The sequence below is a fragment of the Pipistrellus hanaki genome (genome assembly GCF_964339955.1).
Source record: "Pipistrellus hanaki genome assembly, chromosome: 16".
Lineage (NCBI taxonomy): Eukaryota > Metazoa > Chordata > Mammalia > Chiroptera > Vespertilionidae > Pipistrellus > Pipistrellus hanaki.
In genome coordinates, this window is record NC_140518.1 from 12,389,982 (window position 1) to 12,406,684 (window position 16,703).

Consider the following 16,703-nt stretch of genomic DNA (forward strand, 5'->3'; position numbering starts at 1 on the left):
ATAAAATATATTTTAAAAAAAACAAAAACAAAAACAAAACCTAAAAAGTATTTCCCAATGCTATAACCATAATTATTTTCTTGCTTAGTCTTCCAGTGTTTCTAAATACATCTATAATAGATATGCATATGCAGATTTTAAAATTGTATTTCTATTTAAAAAATATATTTTATTGATTTTTTTTTTACAGCGAGGAATAGTTAGAAACATGGATGAGAGAGAAACATCAATCAGCTGCCTCCCGCACACCCCCTACTGGGGATGTGCCCGCAAGCAAGGTACATGCCCTTGACCGGAATCGAACTTGGGACCCTTCATTCCGCAGGCCGACGCTCTATCCACTGAGCCAAACCAATTCCAACTCCCTTCCTCTCTTAAAATCAATAAAAATATATTGAAAAAAATAAATACAATGGAGGACGCCTCAGAGGGCTGGTTGAGGATCAGATGAGATGCCTGTCAGTGAGTTGCACACATAAGAACATCTGGTAGGCACCAGGAGGAGCTTCTGAGCACTGAGTGTGTGAGGTAGAGTTTTCAAATGTCACACGGAAGGCTTTAGCCAGAACGTGTTGGAAAGGAGCAGGCCCTGCCCCAACACGCTGGGCCTGTGGCATGACGTAGGCGCATTCACATGTCTCAGCCATTTGTTGCCTCTCCCTCCTCCCACAGACCAGCCAGCCTTCTCTTCGTCACATGTCTTTTCTTTATCTTTCATGAATCTTGTGATTGGAAAATTCCAGCTTAAGGTCATTGAGCCAGTGGCCATCCACCCTGTGTGGTTAAAGGGGAACTAACCCAAGGGAAGAGGGTCAGGACGTACAGACCAACACTAGTGTGAGGACCCAGCATGCACTACACACACAGATGTGCAAACACATATATGTAGCCTTCTTAGAGCTGGGCTGCAGTCTTTGAGCACCCACAGACCCTAGCATTTCTTGCAGTGCTTTAAGGGTAAAGAGTCTCACCATCAGTTGAGAGTTCACTTAAGCTATTGTTATTATATCACTTAAAGTAACTTAAAAGGTACGCATAGATACCTTGTGCTTATATACCTCTTGAAGTTGTAAAATCAGAACATCTACACATAGCCCAGCCAGATAGCTCAGTTAGTTGAGCGGCATCTTGTGCACCAAAAAGTTGCCAGTTCGATTCCTGGTCAAGGCACATGCCCACGTTAGAGAGGATTTAGTCCCTGATTGGGGTGCGTGTGGGAGGCAACCGATCGATGTTTCTCTCTCGTCCTCTCTCTTAAATCAATAAAAACAATTTTTTTTAAAAACCCTACAAATTAAACATAAAGAAAAGTACAAACCATTAACATTCAAAATGAAATGTATTAATATAATATTTCCCTGAATCCACATTACAGTTTGTTTTTGTGTTTGTTGAGTGTGAATTGTAATTATCACAGAGAAGCCTGGGTACATTCTAATGGTTGAAAATGTAGACTCGGAAGCCAGACCCGAGTCTTCCTTAACCAGCTTTTTGACCTCAGTCTTTCTGACATGCACGTCCTCGGCTGTAAAATGGCGCTGAGGATGTCTCAGAGGGATGCCAGGAAGACGAAGTGAGCTAAGACAGTGCTTCCAGTGGTGCCTGACATGCGGTGAGTGCCCAGTAGGTGGTGCTACTGTCACTTACTGCTAAGGCTCCTGAGAACTGATGACCTGAGTGCTACTGCTTGTCTCTGTAAGTTAGGGGTGTCGAACTCAATCAGAGAAGGGGCCAAAATCTAAAATCCAGCCTAAATCGCGGGCCGAATGGTTTACTGAACAGTCATAAACTGACAATGTCATAAACTGACAGCGGAGTGCAGTGATGACAGCGCGGTGCGGGCCACATTGCAAGGCCTGGCGGGCTGGATTTGGCCCGCAGGCCTTGTGTTTGACACATGTGCTGTAAGTGCTGCTGTGAGTAGCTGGTTAGTCACATTTACCAGCTGTCATGAGGCCTTCCCTTGTGGGAAATGATCCTTAGACCATGGCCACCTCTGTGCAAGAAACCACAGGCTCAGAACCACTGGCAGCGGTTCTTTCCCAGGTGGCCATCCAGAATCTCCACACCATGCTTTTTATTTATTTCACACACACACACACACACACACACACACACACACACAGAGATGCATGTGCATAGAATACATGTGCTTTTTTAAGATTGTTTCTTAAGTGAATGTGCAAAGAGATTTTTTGAGCAAACGTTTTTGATCACCACTGCCCTGAACCAGAGAGAAGTGGAAACACTAGCAATTTCAGTTCTTTTTTTTTTTCTTTCTTTCTTTTTCTAGAGAGAGAAAGCAATAGAACCATCGATTTTGCTGTTCCATTTATTTATGCATTCATTGGTTGATTCTTTTATGAACCCTGACTGGGGATCGAACCCACAGACTTGTTATGTCAGGCCAATGCTTTAAGCAACAACTGACCTACCCAGACAGGGCTGTTTCATTTGTATATTGCATTTTATTCAAAGTTTTCTTTCTTTTGCCTTTTCTTCAAAATCTCATTCTTGCACTTTTTCCAGTTGAGGTATCTATCTCTTATTCTCATTGGATCCTGAGACCAGAACTGATTCTGATGAGGCCCTGTGAACTTGATTTCACCTTGACCTTGGATTTGGTTTGGTGGAACCTCTAATTTATTGCACAATCAATCATTCACTACTCTGTCTCCCAGGAGCCCACGAAGAGCTGGGACTTCACAGGGGATATAAAAATCTGCCCGCCTTGCCTAGCTGGTTTGGCTCAGTAGATAAAGTGTCGGCCTGCAGACTGAAGGGTCCTGGGTTCGATTCTGGTCAAGGGCACGTTCCTTGGTATCATGCTTGATCTCAGGCCCAGTTTGGGCATGTCAGGAGACAAAGTCAATGTGTTTCTCTCTGTGTCTCTCCCGTTCCCTTCCACTCTAAAAATCATTGGGGCCCTGGCCGGTTTGGGTCAGTGGATAGAGCATCAGCCTGCAGACTGAAGGGTCCCGGTTTCGATTCGGGTCAAGTGCACATGCCCGAAGTTGCAGACTCGATCCCCAGTAGGGGGCATGCTGGATGCAGCCAATCAATGATTCTCTCTCATCATTGATGTTTCTATCTCTCTCTTCGCTTCCTCTCCGAAATCAATTAAAATATATTTTTTAAAAATCAATGGGAAAACATACCCTGAAATCTGTCTCCCTAGTTCATTTCATAACGTGGCCCAGCCTGTCACAGTGGTTTGGACACATACGGCTGGTCAGCAGATGTTCCTTCCTCCTTTGCCAGTGGAGACTAGCCCTTTGCTCCCAGAACTCAGCAATCCCTGTTCCCTGCAGGTCGCACTCCTGGACTTTTAGCTCTGTTTTCAGAGTGAGGCCATCAAGCAGGAACCAGCACCCACCTGCGTCTTCCAAACTATTCCACCAGCACATTTACACCTTTCTCTGATAGGTCACCTTTCTGTTTACTGAGACATGACTCACATACCATAAAATTCACCGTTTTAAAGTATACAGTTCAGTCGTTTTTAGTATACGCACAAAGTTGTGCAACATCTAGTTCAAGAACACTTTATCACCCTGTAAGGAAGCCCCTTGCCCATTAGCTAGGCATTTACCCATTTTGGACATTTGATGTCAATGGAGTCATATAATACACGGCCTTTTGTGACTTACTTTACATAGTATGTTTCAAAGTTCATCCATGTTGCAGCATGTATCGTGACTGAATAATGTTTCCTTATATGGATATGCCACAATTTGTTTAGCTACTTATCAGTTAATTGGCAGTTTTTTAATTATAGCCATCCTAGTGGGCATAAAGTAGGTCTCATTGCAGTTTTCATTTGTACTTCACTACTGTCTAATGATATCGAGCATCTTTTTATGCACTTATTAGCTATGTATAGGTCTTCTTTGGAGTAATATCTATTCATATCTTCGCCTATGTTTAAATTGGGCTCTCTTTATTGCTGAGTTGTAAGAATGCTATATAGCCCTGGCCAGTGTGGCTCAGTTGGTTGGAGCAACATCCTGTTCACCAAAAGGTTGTGGGCTCGATCCCTGGTCAGGGCACATATGGGAGGCAACTGATCAGTGTTTTTATCTCACATTTCTCTCTCTCTAATAATAATAATTTTAAAAATCAGTAAACATACCCTCAGGTGAGAATTTAAAAAAAAATCTATAGCCCTGGCTTATTTGGCTCAGTGGATAGAGCGTCAGCCTGTGGACTGAGGGGTCCCAGGTTCAATTCTGATCAGAGGCATTTGCCTGGGTTGCAGGCTCGAACCCCAGAAGGCAGCCAATCAATGATTCTCTCTCATCATTGATATTTCTATCTCCTTCTCCATTCCTCTCTGAAATCAATAAAAATAGATTTAAAAAAATATATATTTTATTGATTTTGTACAGAGAGGAAGGGAGAGAGATAGAGAGTTAGAAACATCGATGAGAGAGAGTCATCGATCAGCTGCCTCTTGCACACCCCCGACTGGGGATATGCCCGCAACCAAGGTACATGCCCTTGACCGGAATCGAACTCGGGACCCTTCAGTCCCCAAGCCGATGCTCTATCCATTGAGCCAAACCGGTCCCGGCAAATTTATCTATTTCTTTATTGGCTGCTTATGCAGTAGATGTCATAGCTAAGAAACCATTGCCTGACCCAAAGATAGGAAGATTTATACCTGTCTGCTTCTAAGAGTTGTAGGTCCTTGGTCCGTTTTGAGTTCATTTTTTAACATGATGTGATAGGAGTCCATTCTTCTGCTTGGAACTATTCACTTATACTAGCATCATTTGTTGAAAAGACTATTCTTTCCCCATTAAAATGTCTATGTTGCAAATCAATTGCCCATGAATGTATGGGTTGGTCACCTATTCTTGACTAGAACGTCTTGAATTGTTGTTCTGGATTAAGATGGTTTGTGTAGATAAGAGCAGAGTTCAGCCAGAAAGTAAAAACTTGAGTTCTAAAATCTTAGTTTCCATAACCTCACGTGAAGGAGAGTTTGATGTGTCTTTCTACCCAGTTTAGGCCATTAGGGCAGATGTGTGCAGTCTCTTGGGCTCCAGACAGCTTTATTGTCATCAGAACCTGCATCTATCCACAACGGACTCAAGTGGGTTCATCAGCAGAAGAGGAGCCAGCAAATAGACTTACTTCAGAAGTGGAACTTAGATTCCCAGAAACCTCAGGAGAGGGAGGACAGCAGCCACTGGCCAGGGCACATTCTAGAAGGCCCATAAGTATGTTTTTGCGGGCATGTGTGCGTTTGTGTGTGTGTGTGTGTGTGTGTGTGTGTGTGTATACACAAAGGCAGTAACACTGGTTCCCTCTGGCCCCAAAAGCACCATGTAGGGGCAGGAAGAGCCAGTCCCGTTGGGAGGAGTGAGCAGGAGCACACCCCATGTGTACTTGTATGCACACTTGCACACCTTGTGTACAATGACCCCCAGCAGCAATTTCTGGGAACGGGAGCCTTCTCTGACTCCATAGCCAACCCAGCTCTGAGGTGGACCAGCCCTTGCACCTCACACCAACCCTACTACCCAGATGTTGTTCCAGGAACAAGGTGGGTCCTCGCTTCAGCTAAGTCCATGTCCCAGGGACTGGAGTCCTGGGGCCCTGGTGCCGCTGGGGAGCCCAGCTGAGACGCTCTGTTTACGGGCTGTGCCACAGTCAGCTTCGGGAAATGACTGCCCACACAGCCATTTGTTTGGCCGGGCAAACTCTACAGCCCACAGGGAGCCTGGGCAGTGGGTAAAGGCCATCAGTTCCCGTTCACATCGAGTCCTTTTCTCTGCTGAGTGAGCTTCTCACCTGAGACCCTGGGCTCCACAACTCACTTACCAGCCGCAGAGAAAGGCTGGTGGTGAGTGTCAGAGGAGGGGGCAGTCAGAGTGTTGTTTCGCCCTGGCCAGTGTGACTCGATTTGAGTGTCTGTCAGCCCAGGCACCAAAGATCTCGGGTTCTTGTAGCAACCAGTCGACGTCAATCAAAATCAATCTCTCTCTTTCTCTCTCTCTCTCCCTCCCTTCTCTTTCTCTCTCTCTTTTCCCTGCACTTGTTCCCTTCCATTCCCTCTGAAAAGCAATGGAAAAAATATCTTCAGGTGAGGGTTTTGTTTTTTAAAAAGTGTTGCTTCTTAAATCAAAACAAAACAGCAGTTTTCCATTCTTACCACTGTCCCAGTAGCCATGGGCATTCTAGCTGACAACCTGTCACACAGGTTTCTTTGTTTAAAAACTTCTAGGGTGTTGTCTGAATTCAACAAAGCCCAGGAAAACTCTGTGCCAACCAGCGGACTGAGCCGAGAAACGGAGATTCCCACACTACAGGCCTCCCTCTCCCTCCACGGCCTCTGCCTCGACACCAGCGCACACCTGCACGCTGAGGCGCCTGCAGAGCCCCTCCCTGACCGAGCAGCCCCCGGGGCTGCAGATGGCGGCCACAAGCAGGAACCGCTCTCCCTGGCGCCTGGCATCCTGGGCTTGCAGCATCTGGGCACTGCCCCAGCTGTCACTTGGAGGAGCACTTCAGACCAGCAGCCTTCTAGTCCTGTGAGAGCAGCCGGCCAAGGGGATGGCCAGCAGAGGCCCTCGGTGGATGACGGAGCGGGACTGAGCCTCATGGTGTCCTCACCCACCAGTCCGGTGAGTGTTCAGGCTGTTCTGGGGGTGGTCTTGGTAAAAGGTCTCCAAGTCATGGTTTCCCCAGTTGATGACCCCAAGTGGTCTCTGCCTTCTTCCCATTTACCCCACCCCCACCCCACCCCCGGTGGTGGTAGTGTTAATAGCATCATGATGATGGGCTGATGTTTCTCGGCGTGTGAGTAGTGGATATAAGCTGGGCACCGTGCCCATCAGTTCCCAAGGTTATCTCTTGTCATCTTCGTGTCAGCCTTGAGAAGATAATTCTCACGTGACCACAGACTCTCTGCTCTTACGCACTGCCACTGAGCAACTGAAGGCCGTGGGCCAGGAACTTCACCTCACTACCATAGCCCTTGGTTTCCTCCTCAGTTCTTCTCATTAATAAATTGATATTTTTATATAATTCCTTTGAAAATACTCATTTTGCAACATGATCCAGATTTATTGAACTTCCGTCCAATTTGACAGCCACTAGCCACAGGTGACTATTGAACACTTAAAATGTGGCTAGTCTTAATCGAGATAAGCTAAGAAAGCAAACACTGGATTTGGAAGAGTTAGTATGGAAAAAAGACTAACATTTCTCATTAATAATTTATTAATTTCATATTAAAATGAAAATATTTTTATATATTCGGTTAGATAAAACTTTACAATTAATTTCACCTGCTTCTTTTTACATTTAAAAAAATGTGGCTACTAGAACATTTAGTGACATATAGGACTCACATTGTATTTCTATTAAACAGCGCTCTTCTAGAATAAGCCAGTTCAGTTTGTGGATAACCCGAGGGGGCCAATCCTGGGAATGTCCCGGGGAGAGCCATGGGTAGTGACTGGAGAAGTACTGGCCAGTGGAGCAGCAGTCAAAGCGGTGACCCAAGCTCTTTGGCTGTTTCCGTTTGTTCTCATGTCATGGAGTGCAGACAGGAACCTGTGCACGTGTGCTCCTGGACACAGGAAGCCTGGATTTGTCCCAGCTGCAGCCTGGGCTCATGCTGGTGCATGGTCTTCCATTTCAGCTCCATCATGCACATCGCTCCTTTGGCCTGTAACTTCCAGATCCTATAACTCAGGATGGGACCGGGGCCATGGAACAAGCTGAAAGAGGCACACACACGCACCCTTTTGAAAACAGCTTTAGTGCCTTTAACATTATTTATTTATTAATCAGAGAGGAAGGGAGAGGGAGAGAGATAGAAACTTCAATGATGAGAGCATCATTGATCGGCTGCCTCCTGCACCCGCCCCCCCCCCCACTGGGGATCCAGCCCGCATCCTGGGCATGTACCCTTGACCGGAATCAAACCTGGGACCTTTCAGTCCACAGGCCAATGCTCTATCCACTGAGCCAAACTGGCTAGGGCTTTTAGTGCATTTCAAGCTCACATGATTAAACTATAGATTATTTTTTTCTTTCTTTCTTTCTTTCTTTCTTTCTTTCTTTCTTTCTTTCTTTCTTTTTTTCTTTTCTTTCTTTTTTTTTTTTTAGTATCACCATAAACTAATTTTAAAGCCTTTATATCTTTCATAAAAGAAATCCCCTACTCATTAGCAGGTACTTTCCAACCCTTTCTCCTTCCTACTGCCTTACTCCCTGCTGGCAACTACTGACCTGCTTTGTCTATAGATATACTATTCTAGGCATATCACATAATAAAATCGTATAATATGTAACCTTTGGCAATTGGTTTCTTCCAATTAACAATGTTTTGAAGGTGCATCCATGTTGTAGGATGTATCCAAGTTTTTGGGTGGACATACTTTTTTGTGTGTATGTATGTATGTATGTATGGTTTTTTGTTTTTTTTTTTTACATATGTTGTTAATTCTCTTGGATACAGACCTAAGAATGGAATTTTTGGATCATATGGTAAACAAATTTTTTTTTTATATTTTATGTTCTCACCAGCAGTGTATTCCTCTACATCCTCACCAAGAGTTCTTCTTGTTGTTATTACAAATGGCATCTCATTATGGTTTTAATTTGCATTTCCCTGATGGCTAACGATGTTGAGCATATTTTCATGTGCTATTGTCATTTCTGTATCTTCTTTGGAGAAATGTCAATCAGAACCTTTGCTCAGGGTTATATCTGTCTTTTTATTACTGAGTAATAATAGGTTGGATTTTTTTAAACCATATTATTGAATTTATTGGGGTGACATTGGTTAATAATTATAATAATTTTTATATATTCTGGATTGTAGATCTTTATTAGATATGTAATTTGGAAATATTTTTCCCATTCTGCTTCACTTGGTAACACTCATCACTCTTTATTACCTCTTTATTTTCTATTTGTTTATTTGTTTATTCTCTGTCTTCCTGACTATATATGGAAGACCATGTCCATTCATTCTGTAGTGTCAGCTCCAAGCACTGTACCTGGGAGAGAGTAGGTATCAATCAATAGTTCTTGAACCCTCTAGAGAGACTCTTGGAATGCCAGCTTGTAGATTGACACTGAGAAGTGCAACACCAAGTGCGGAGGTGGGCAGGTTGACTGCCAGGGCCGGCTCCACCTCCTTGCCACTTCAGGGGAGTCTGGTTGCCAGAGGGTTGCTTGGTAACATGGAATCAAAGCACCTCCTCAGGGGAGTTGTGGATCCATTCATTCCCCCATTCCCTAGTCACTGGGCCGCACTGGGTGGCCCGCCTGTTCACATTGACCTGGTACCTTCACTCCGCAGCCAGACTCCGCTCTGGGTTTCACCGTTACATAAAGTGTCCTAATGCCTTTAATAACTCCAGATGGCATTCCTGGGGTCCCTGGTGGCAGGTGCTGCTCTGGCTGAGATGCTTGGTCAATGGTGACTCCCCTCACTGTTGAAGGGGCAGGGAGCTGGCCAGCTATGGGCCCCTGAGTGAGCGGGCTGTAGGAAGGTGGCGTGAAGAGGAGACGGAGACAGTGGTGCGCTCCTCTCCCCTCCTCCCTTTCTGCTTTGTTCCTGGAGGCCTTGGCGTGGGGCACAGCCACGGGGCTTGGTCCAATTCCATGAGCAGAAGTTCCAAGGACCCAGTGTTCCCACTTTTTTTTTCCCCTCCGTTGCTTAAGAGAACAAAAGGTTTCCCCCAGAGTATGATATCCTGGTGGCTAACCTGTGGTCCCTGGAGTGTGTCTGCCCACTTCCTGCCTGTCTCCCTCTCCGCTGTGGACGGAGGAGCCCTCACCAGTGAACATACATCATCTCAGAGTCCACATTTGTCCCCTCCTTCCACTTCCCTCACCTCACCCTGGTATTTTATACTAAAGATGTTTTGGAAAGTCAAGATTTGTTCTTTCATCTGTCTAACTCTATGCCCGACACAAATCCAAATGACCGTTCTGAACGGCTTTGTAGATGCGAGGATGGGGCTAAGTCCAGGACTCCATGGGGCCCCCGGGTGGATGGAGGTTCCTAACCCAGCTTGGGGTGATTGGGGGGTGGGAGGGAGATGAGTGAGGAAAGCTTCCAGGAGGAGGTAGTAGATGACGGCTGAGCTGAGGCTCATGGGATAGTGGTCTCTCCCAGCAGGGCCATTAGCAGGGGCTGGGAGGTGTGTGTGCCGATGGCCCAGGGGGCTTTGTTCAGAGGCCTGTGCTGTAAACGGTCCCCTGTAGCCACCTTCACCGGCACATTGTCCTGCCCCTGGCAGAAGGAAGCACCTTCGGAGCCTGAGGGTTTTCAGAGGAAGCCCTGAGGCCCAGCTCTGTGAGCCTCCCCCAGACTCCTGGCTCAGAACTCTCTCGGCTGAAAGGAGCCTTATAGCATCTGAATGAATTAAGTTGTTTAAACCAGTCTTTCTGGGGAATCCCCAATCCTGCTCCCCTTCACTGTCTAGGGAGCATGGAGGGCAGTCTTGATTTAGGGGTTGGAAATAGCAATGTCAGGTTGAGGCTGGTGGCACTTAACAAAACAGCTGGACTGGCCCCGTGTGACTCGTTTCCTCTGTGTAGACAGGCATGTCTGGTGGCCCAGCCGGCTTCCTTGCCTCTGCTCTTGCACACTTAGGCACAGAAAGGCTGCGAGTGTTTGAAATAGTGGAGGGTGGGAGGGGGTGTGCTAGAATCCATCCCCTCAAGCCCCTGACCCCAGACCCACTCCGCTTCTCAAAGCCAGTGAGCAGCTTCAGACTCGGAGAGAGAACAGAAGGGGAAGAGGAGGGTAGGCTGCTGGCCTCGAGGGGGCCTCCTCTGAAGGGCGGAGCAGAAGCAGGGGTTGCCAGTGAGAACTCTGGATCCTTCTCCCCCATGCCTCCCTGTCTCAGACCATATGAGCAGAGCCGAAAAACTCTACATCCCTTAGACAAATGGTGCTAGGACAACTGACAATCCACAAAGAAAAAAATAAAGGTGGACCCTTCCTCACGCCATACGTATAAATTAACTCTAAGTAGATCATGGACCTAATTCTAAGATCTAAAACTAAAGCTCTTAGCAGAAAACAGGAGTAACTCTTTGTGACCTTGAATTAAGCAATGGTTTCTTAGATACAACACCAAAGGCACAGACACACACATTAAAAAAACAACAACAAAAAAAAAACCAACAACACATGATTTGGATTTCTTCAAAATTTAAAAATTTTGTTCCTCAAAAGGCACCATCAAGAAAGTGGAAAGACAACTTACAGAATTGGAGAAATGATTTGCAAATTGTATTTGTTTCCTAGGGATCCTGCAGCAAAGTACTATAAACTGGTGTAAAACAACAGAAATGTATTCTCTGCTGGAAGTCCAAAATCTGCATGTTGGCAGGGTTGATTCCTTCTGGGATTCAAGAATCTGTTCCCTGCGTTTCTCTTAACTTCTGCTGTTACCAGCAATCCTTGGCATTCCTTGGCTGGTACACCCATTGCTCCATCCCTCCCTCCATCACATTCCTCTGTGCCCCTCTCTCTCCCTCCCTCCCTCCCTCTCTCTCTCTCTCTCTCTCTCTCTCTCTCTCTCTCTCTCTCTCTTTCTCTGGGTGTGTCTTTCTCCTCTTATAAGGACACAGTCACATTGGATGAAGGGCTCACCATACCCCAGTATGACCTCATCTTAACTAATTGCATTTGTAATTACCCAATTTCCAAATAAGGTCACATTCTGAGTTACTGGGGGCTAGAATTTCAGCATATCTTTTTGAGGGATAGAGCATTGACCTGCAGACTGAAGGGTCCTTCCTGGGTTCGATTCTGGTCAAGGGCACGAACGTCGGTTGTAGGCTTGATCCTGGCAGGTCGATGCTCTAGCCTCTGAACCAGACTGGCTAGGGTGGAAAGGGTTGTTTTTAATTGAGTATGGAAAATGTTCTAAACTTAGTGGTAATGGTTGCCCAATTATGTGAATATACTAAAACTATTGCATTATACAGTTTATTTTTTTAAAAAAATTTTTTATTGATTTTTTTTTTTACAGAGAAGAAGAGAGAGGGATAGAGAGTTAGAAACATCAATGAGAAACATTGATCAGCCGCCTCCTGCACACCCCCCACTAGGGATGTGCCCGCAACCAAGGTACATGCCCTTGACCGGAATCGAACCCGGGACCTCTCAGTCCACAGGCCGACGCTCTATCCACTGAGCCACACCGGTTTCGGCACATTATACAGTTTAAATATATTTTTATGATATGGGAATCATATCTCAATTAAGATGTTTTTTTAAAAACTTAAAAACCCGCCTGTGTCTTTGCTTCTTTCCGTAGAAAAGCAAGAGCTGGATCTCGGAAGATGACTTCTACCGGCCTCCCCAGGAGCCAGCCGCAGAGAGCCCCTCAGACGGCTCCGAAGCCTCTCCCAGCGGGACTCCCGAGTCCAGGCCGTGTCCTCTCAGGCGTTTCTCTCAGGCACCCAGGAAGAGCTCCTCCATGGGGGCCTTGGACCAAGCGTGTGTGCCCTCTCCGGGAAGCAGGCAGCGCCCGGCAGCCACCGCGCGGGAGCACAAGAACTTCAGGGTGGTGCACCGCAGGCAGATGGGTAGGTGGCCGCAGCCCTCCGGGCCCCACGGCAGGGGCACGCCTTCCGGAAAGGCCTTCCGATGGCCTCTTTCCCATGACCAGCTGGGTGGCGTCTTCTCACAAGAGAACGTCCATCCCCTGATGAGCAACTCAAGAAAGCACTGCAGGAAAAGGGTTACGTATGTTTTCTCATATAGTCTCAGAAAGCAATGCCCAAAATACATATTTAAATATATTTTTATTGATTTCAGAGAAGAAGGAGGAGGGAGAGAGAGAGAGAAACATCAATGATGAGAGAGAATCGCCGATCGGCTGCCTCCTGCCTGCCCTACACTAGGAATCGAGCCTGCAGTCCTTGCTTGTGCCCTGACCGGGACTCAAACCATGACCTCCTGAGCCATTGAGCCACACCAGCCAGGTTATTGTATCATATATTGAGATGGAAACTATTTTCCCTGAAATTATCCTATATGCCTTATTATTTGGAAATCTTGGTTCTGTCTTGACCTCCACACCCTCCCACTCCCGGGAAGTCCAGAATGGACTAATAACTGATTTTTCTATAACCTTCATAAATGAACTTCCTGTTTCAAACAAGCAAAAAAGTGTGCCCTGGAGCCCGTCTCTTCCTCTCATTTTCGGTTTGCGGTGATCCAGCAGAGAATTCTGGCCAGGTTCCTGGGGCCCTGGTCTCCAGGCTGGCTTCTTTTAGGTTTTCCTGTCAGCCTATGTGATGTGGTTGTAACCATGTTGGGGAAGGTGAGCTCAGTCCTGGGTCCTCTTCTCTGTCGACACCCATGTCCCAGCCCATCTCACCTACTCTCAGGGGCTTTATGCCAACAGCTGCCCAGTGTTTATCTCCGCATGGGCCTCGCCCTCGAACCTCAGATTCGCATCTCCATCGGCTCCATGCATGTCTGATAGGCTTCTCAAAACTGCCGTGTCCCAAAATGACTTCCTGATTCTCCACCCCAAACCTGCTTCTCTCCTAATTACAACATGATCAGAGTATTTTGGAGCAGGGGCATGGTACCCTTTCAAATATTTTACAAGTGGGCACAATTTTTTTAAAATTACAAAAATGGGCTCCTACTACTCAATACTGTTCAATACAACTTCCTGTGCTGATGGAAATGTCCTATGAGTTAAGTTTCTCATCTCATAAAATGCTCCCAGACGCCTGGGCTAAAAACCTCGGAGTTATCCTTGACTTTCCTTCACATCACATGCTTTTTCACCCAGATGCTTTTCCTTGGGCGGTAGGGCCAGGCCCGCTGTCTGAAGCCCCTCTTTCCGCCCGCAGGACTGTCCAACCCGTTCCGGGGCCTGCTGAAGCTGGGCACGGTGGAGCGGCGCGGCGCCATGGGCATCTGGAAGGAGCTCTTCTGCGAGCTGTCCCCGCTGGAGCTCCGCCTCTACCTGCGCGGCGGGGAGCGCACCTGCGTGGACACCTGCTCGCTGCTGCGCTGCGAGGCCGTGGGCCCGGCCCACAGCGACGGCCGCTTCGAGCTGGTCTTCTCCGGCCGGAAGCTGGCCCTGCGCGCCTCCTCGCAGGACGAGGCGGAGGACTGGCTGGACCGCGTGCGGGAGGCGCTGCACAAGTGCCGGCCGCAGCCGGAGGAGGAGTGGGTGAGCCTCCCGGCCCCGGAGCCGCCTGGCGACGCCCCCGAGGGCCCCCAGGGCGGCGCCCCCGCCCACCCGGACCCCGCGGAGCCCGAGCCCCTGCGGGGCGCGCCGCTGGACTGGTCCTCCGCCCACGTGCCCGAGCCGGACGCCATCAAAGAGTCCCTCCTGTACCTGTTCACCGACCGGGCCTGGACGCCCTGCATCCTCTCCCTGTCCCTGGAGGCCCTGCGCTGCTTCCGCCTGAAGAACGACGAGAAGATGCTGAGTGACAGCCACGGCGTGGAGACCATCCGCGACATCCTGCCCGACACCAGCCTCGGCGGCCCGTCCTTCTTCAAGATCATCACGGCCAAGGCCGTCCTCAAGCTGCAGGCCCGCAGCGCCGAGGACGCCGCCCTGTGGCGGGACCTGGTGCGCAAGGTGCTGGCGTCCTACCTGGAGGCGGCGGAGGAGGCCGTGACGCTGGGCGGCAGCCTGGACGAGAACTGTCAGGAGGTGCTGCGGCTCGCCACCGGGGAGCACGGCTTCCTGCTGCAGTACCTGGTGGCCATCCCCACCGAGAAGGGCCTCGACTCCCAGGGCTGCTTCTGCGCAGGTGCCGCCGCCCTCCCCGCTCCACTCCCTTCCCTTCCCATTCAGATCACAACATGACCGCATTATTTTGGAGCCGGGGCATGGTACCCTTTCAAATATTTTTGCAAGTGGGCACAATTTTTTTAAATTACAAAAATGGGCTCCTACTACTCAATACTGTCCAATACAGCTTTCTGTGCTGATGAAAATGTCCCATACAGTAGCTACCAGCCACGTGTAACTGCTGGGTACGTGAGGAACGTACTGGTGAGACTAAGGAATGGAACTTTTTACTTTATTTCCTTGAAATGGATTTAAGTTTAAAAGGGCACCCGTGTCTCATGACCACCATGTTGGACAGCGCAGTGGTGTGTGTGTGTGTGTGTGTGTGTGTGTGTGTGTATACACATTTCTGCAACTTGGTTTTTTTTCTAGTTAAAAATACATTTGGGTATTCAAGTCAGTGCACCTGCTACATCAATGCTGGGTACTGTCCAGATGCTTTATTTGAATTGCCTTATTTAATCCGCACAGCCACCCTGTTGGGACAGGTGCACTATTATCTCTACTCATAGCTGAGGAAACTGAGTCACAAGGCTGTAAGAATCTGCCCCAGGTCCACACAGCTAGCAAGCGGCTGAGCCAGTTGAGAGCTATGTTGTTCCCAGAAGCTCTGCTCTTAGCCGGTCCCTTAGGCCCTCTCTACTGCCTGTTTTCGAGGCTGCCTGATACTCTGCATTTCATGTCCCATCTTTAGCTCTTCCCTCCCAACCCAACAGCCGTCCCATCCCCTGGGCCCTCCCAGGGAACTGAGTGGCGTGCCTGCTGCTGCGTGCCAAGGCTGCGGCTGCGGCTGCGAGTGGGCTAGGAGCTGTCCTGTCGCTGCAGCCTGTGGGACTGAGGGGAAAGCCTGCTGCAGGCGTCTGGGAGGAAGTGGTCTGCGGTCAGTACCCCTCGGAAGGCAGGGCAGTTTCCTGCTGAAAACTAATTCAACCCCCGCCCCCCAAACCTCTGCCCTCCACCAGCGCACCCCCTCACCCCCTCCCAGGTGATTCACACTGTGGATGAGGATGAATGCAGTGAGAAATTAACTAGAAAAAAAACCAAGTTGCAGAAATGTATACACACACACACACACACACACACACACACACACACACACCACTGTGCTGTCCAACATGGTGGCCATGAGACACGGGTGTCCCGCCACCCGCCAGCCTTCGCCAGCTTTTGGGCAAGACTGAAACTGGGCAGCCTGGGCTTCCTCCCCGCGGAAGGCGGACACCAATCACAGCCTCTTGGCTTGTGTCTCATAGTTTGTGGGGCGCTTTCAAAGCCTGTCTCATTTAAATTTTGAAATAACCTCGTAGGCCGAAGCCGGTTTGGCTCAGTGGTAGAGCATCGGTCTGCGGTCTGAAAGGTCCCAGGTTCGATTCCGGTCAAGGGCATGTACCTTGGTTGCGGGCACATCCCCGGTAGGGGGTGTGCAAGAAGCAGCTGGTCGATGTTTCTCTCTCATCGACGTTTCTAGCTCTCTATCTCTCACCCTTCATCTCTATAAAAAATCAATAAAATATATTTTTTTTAAAAAGAAAGAAAGAAAGAAAGAAATAACCCCGCAGAATAGCCAGTGGTAGCTGCACAGATACTGAAAGGGGACCCGGAAAAAATTCCGCGGAGGTCAGGATGAGGCCGCTGGTAAGCAGAGGAACCGGCCTTTCCAGTCCTGAGGCCGGAGGGACTCTGTCCCATGCCCCGTGGGAGGCTGGGCACGTGCCCAAGATTTGAGCCAGACCCTTGTTTGCCTGGCACAGTGACTCACTCCCTCTGCTCCCTATTGGCGGGACTTCCAGCTGAGGCGCTGAGGCTGGCCCGCCCCCCCCTTCCTGGGGTATCCAGCAGCTCTCACTTCCAACTGGCTCCAGGCCCTGCCTCCTCCTGCCTTCC

General features: G+C 48.5%; 1 protein-coding gene across 1 annotated transcript in view; it reads left to right on the forward strand.

Annotated features, from left to right (window-relative positions):
• PLEKHM1 (pleckstrin homology and RUN domain containing M1) overlaps window positions 1-16,703 on the forward strand; it is a 45,013-nt gene that overhangs the window by 16,602 nt on the left and 11,708 nt on the right. The window contains exons 6-8 of the mRNA XM_084863411.1: window positions 6,233-6,632; window positions 12,306-12,576; window positions 13,861-14,778. Coding sequence (XP_084719537.1) covers window positions 6,233-6,632; window positions 12,306-12,576; window positions 13,861-14,778 — 1,589 coding nt within the window. The remainder of the gene's footprint in view (window positions 1-6,232; window positions 6,633-12,305; window positions 12,577-13,860; window positions 14,779-16,703) is intronic.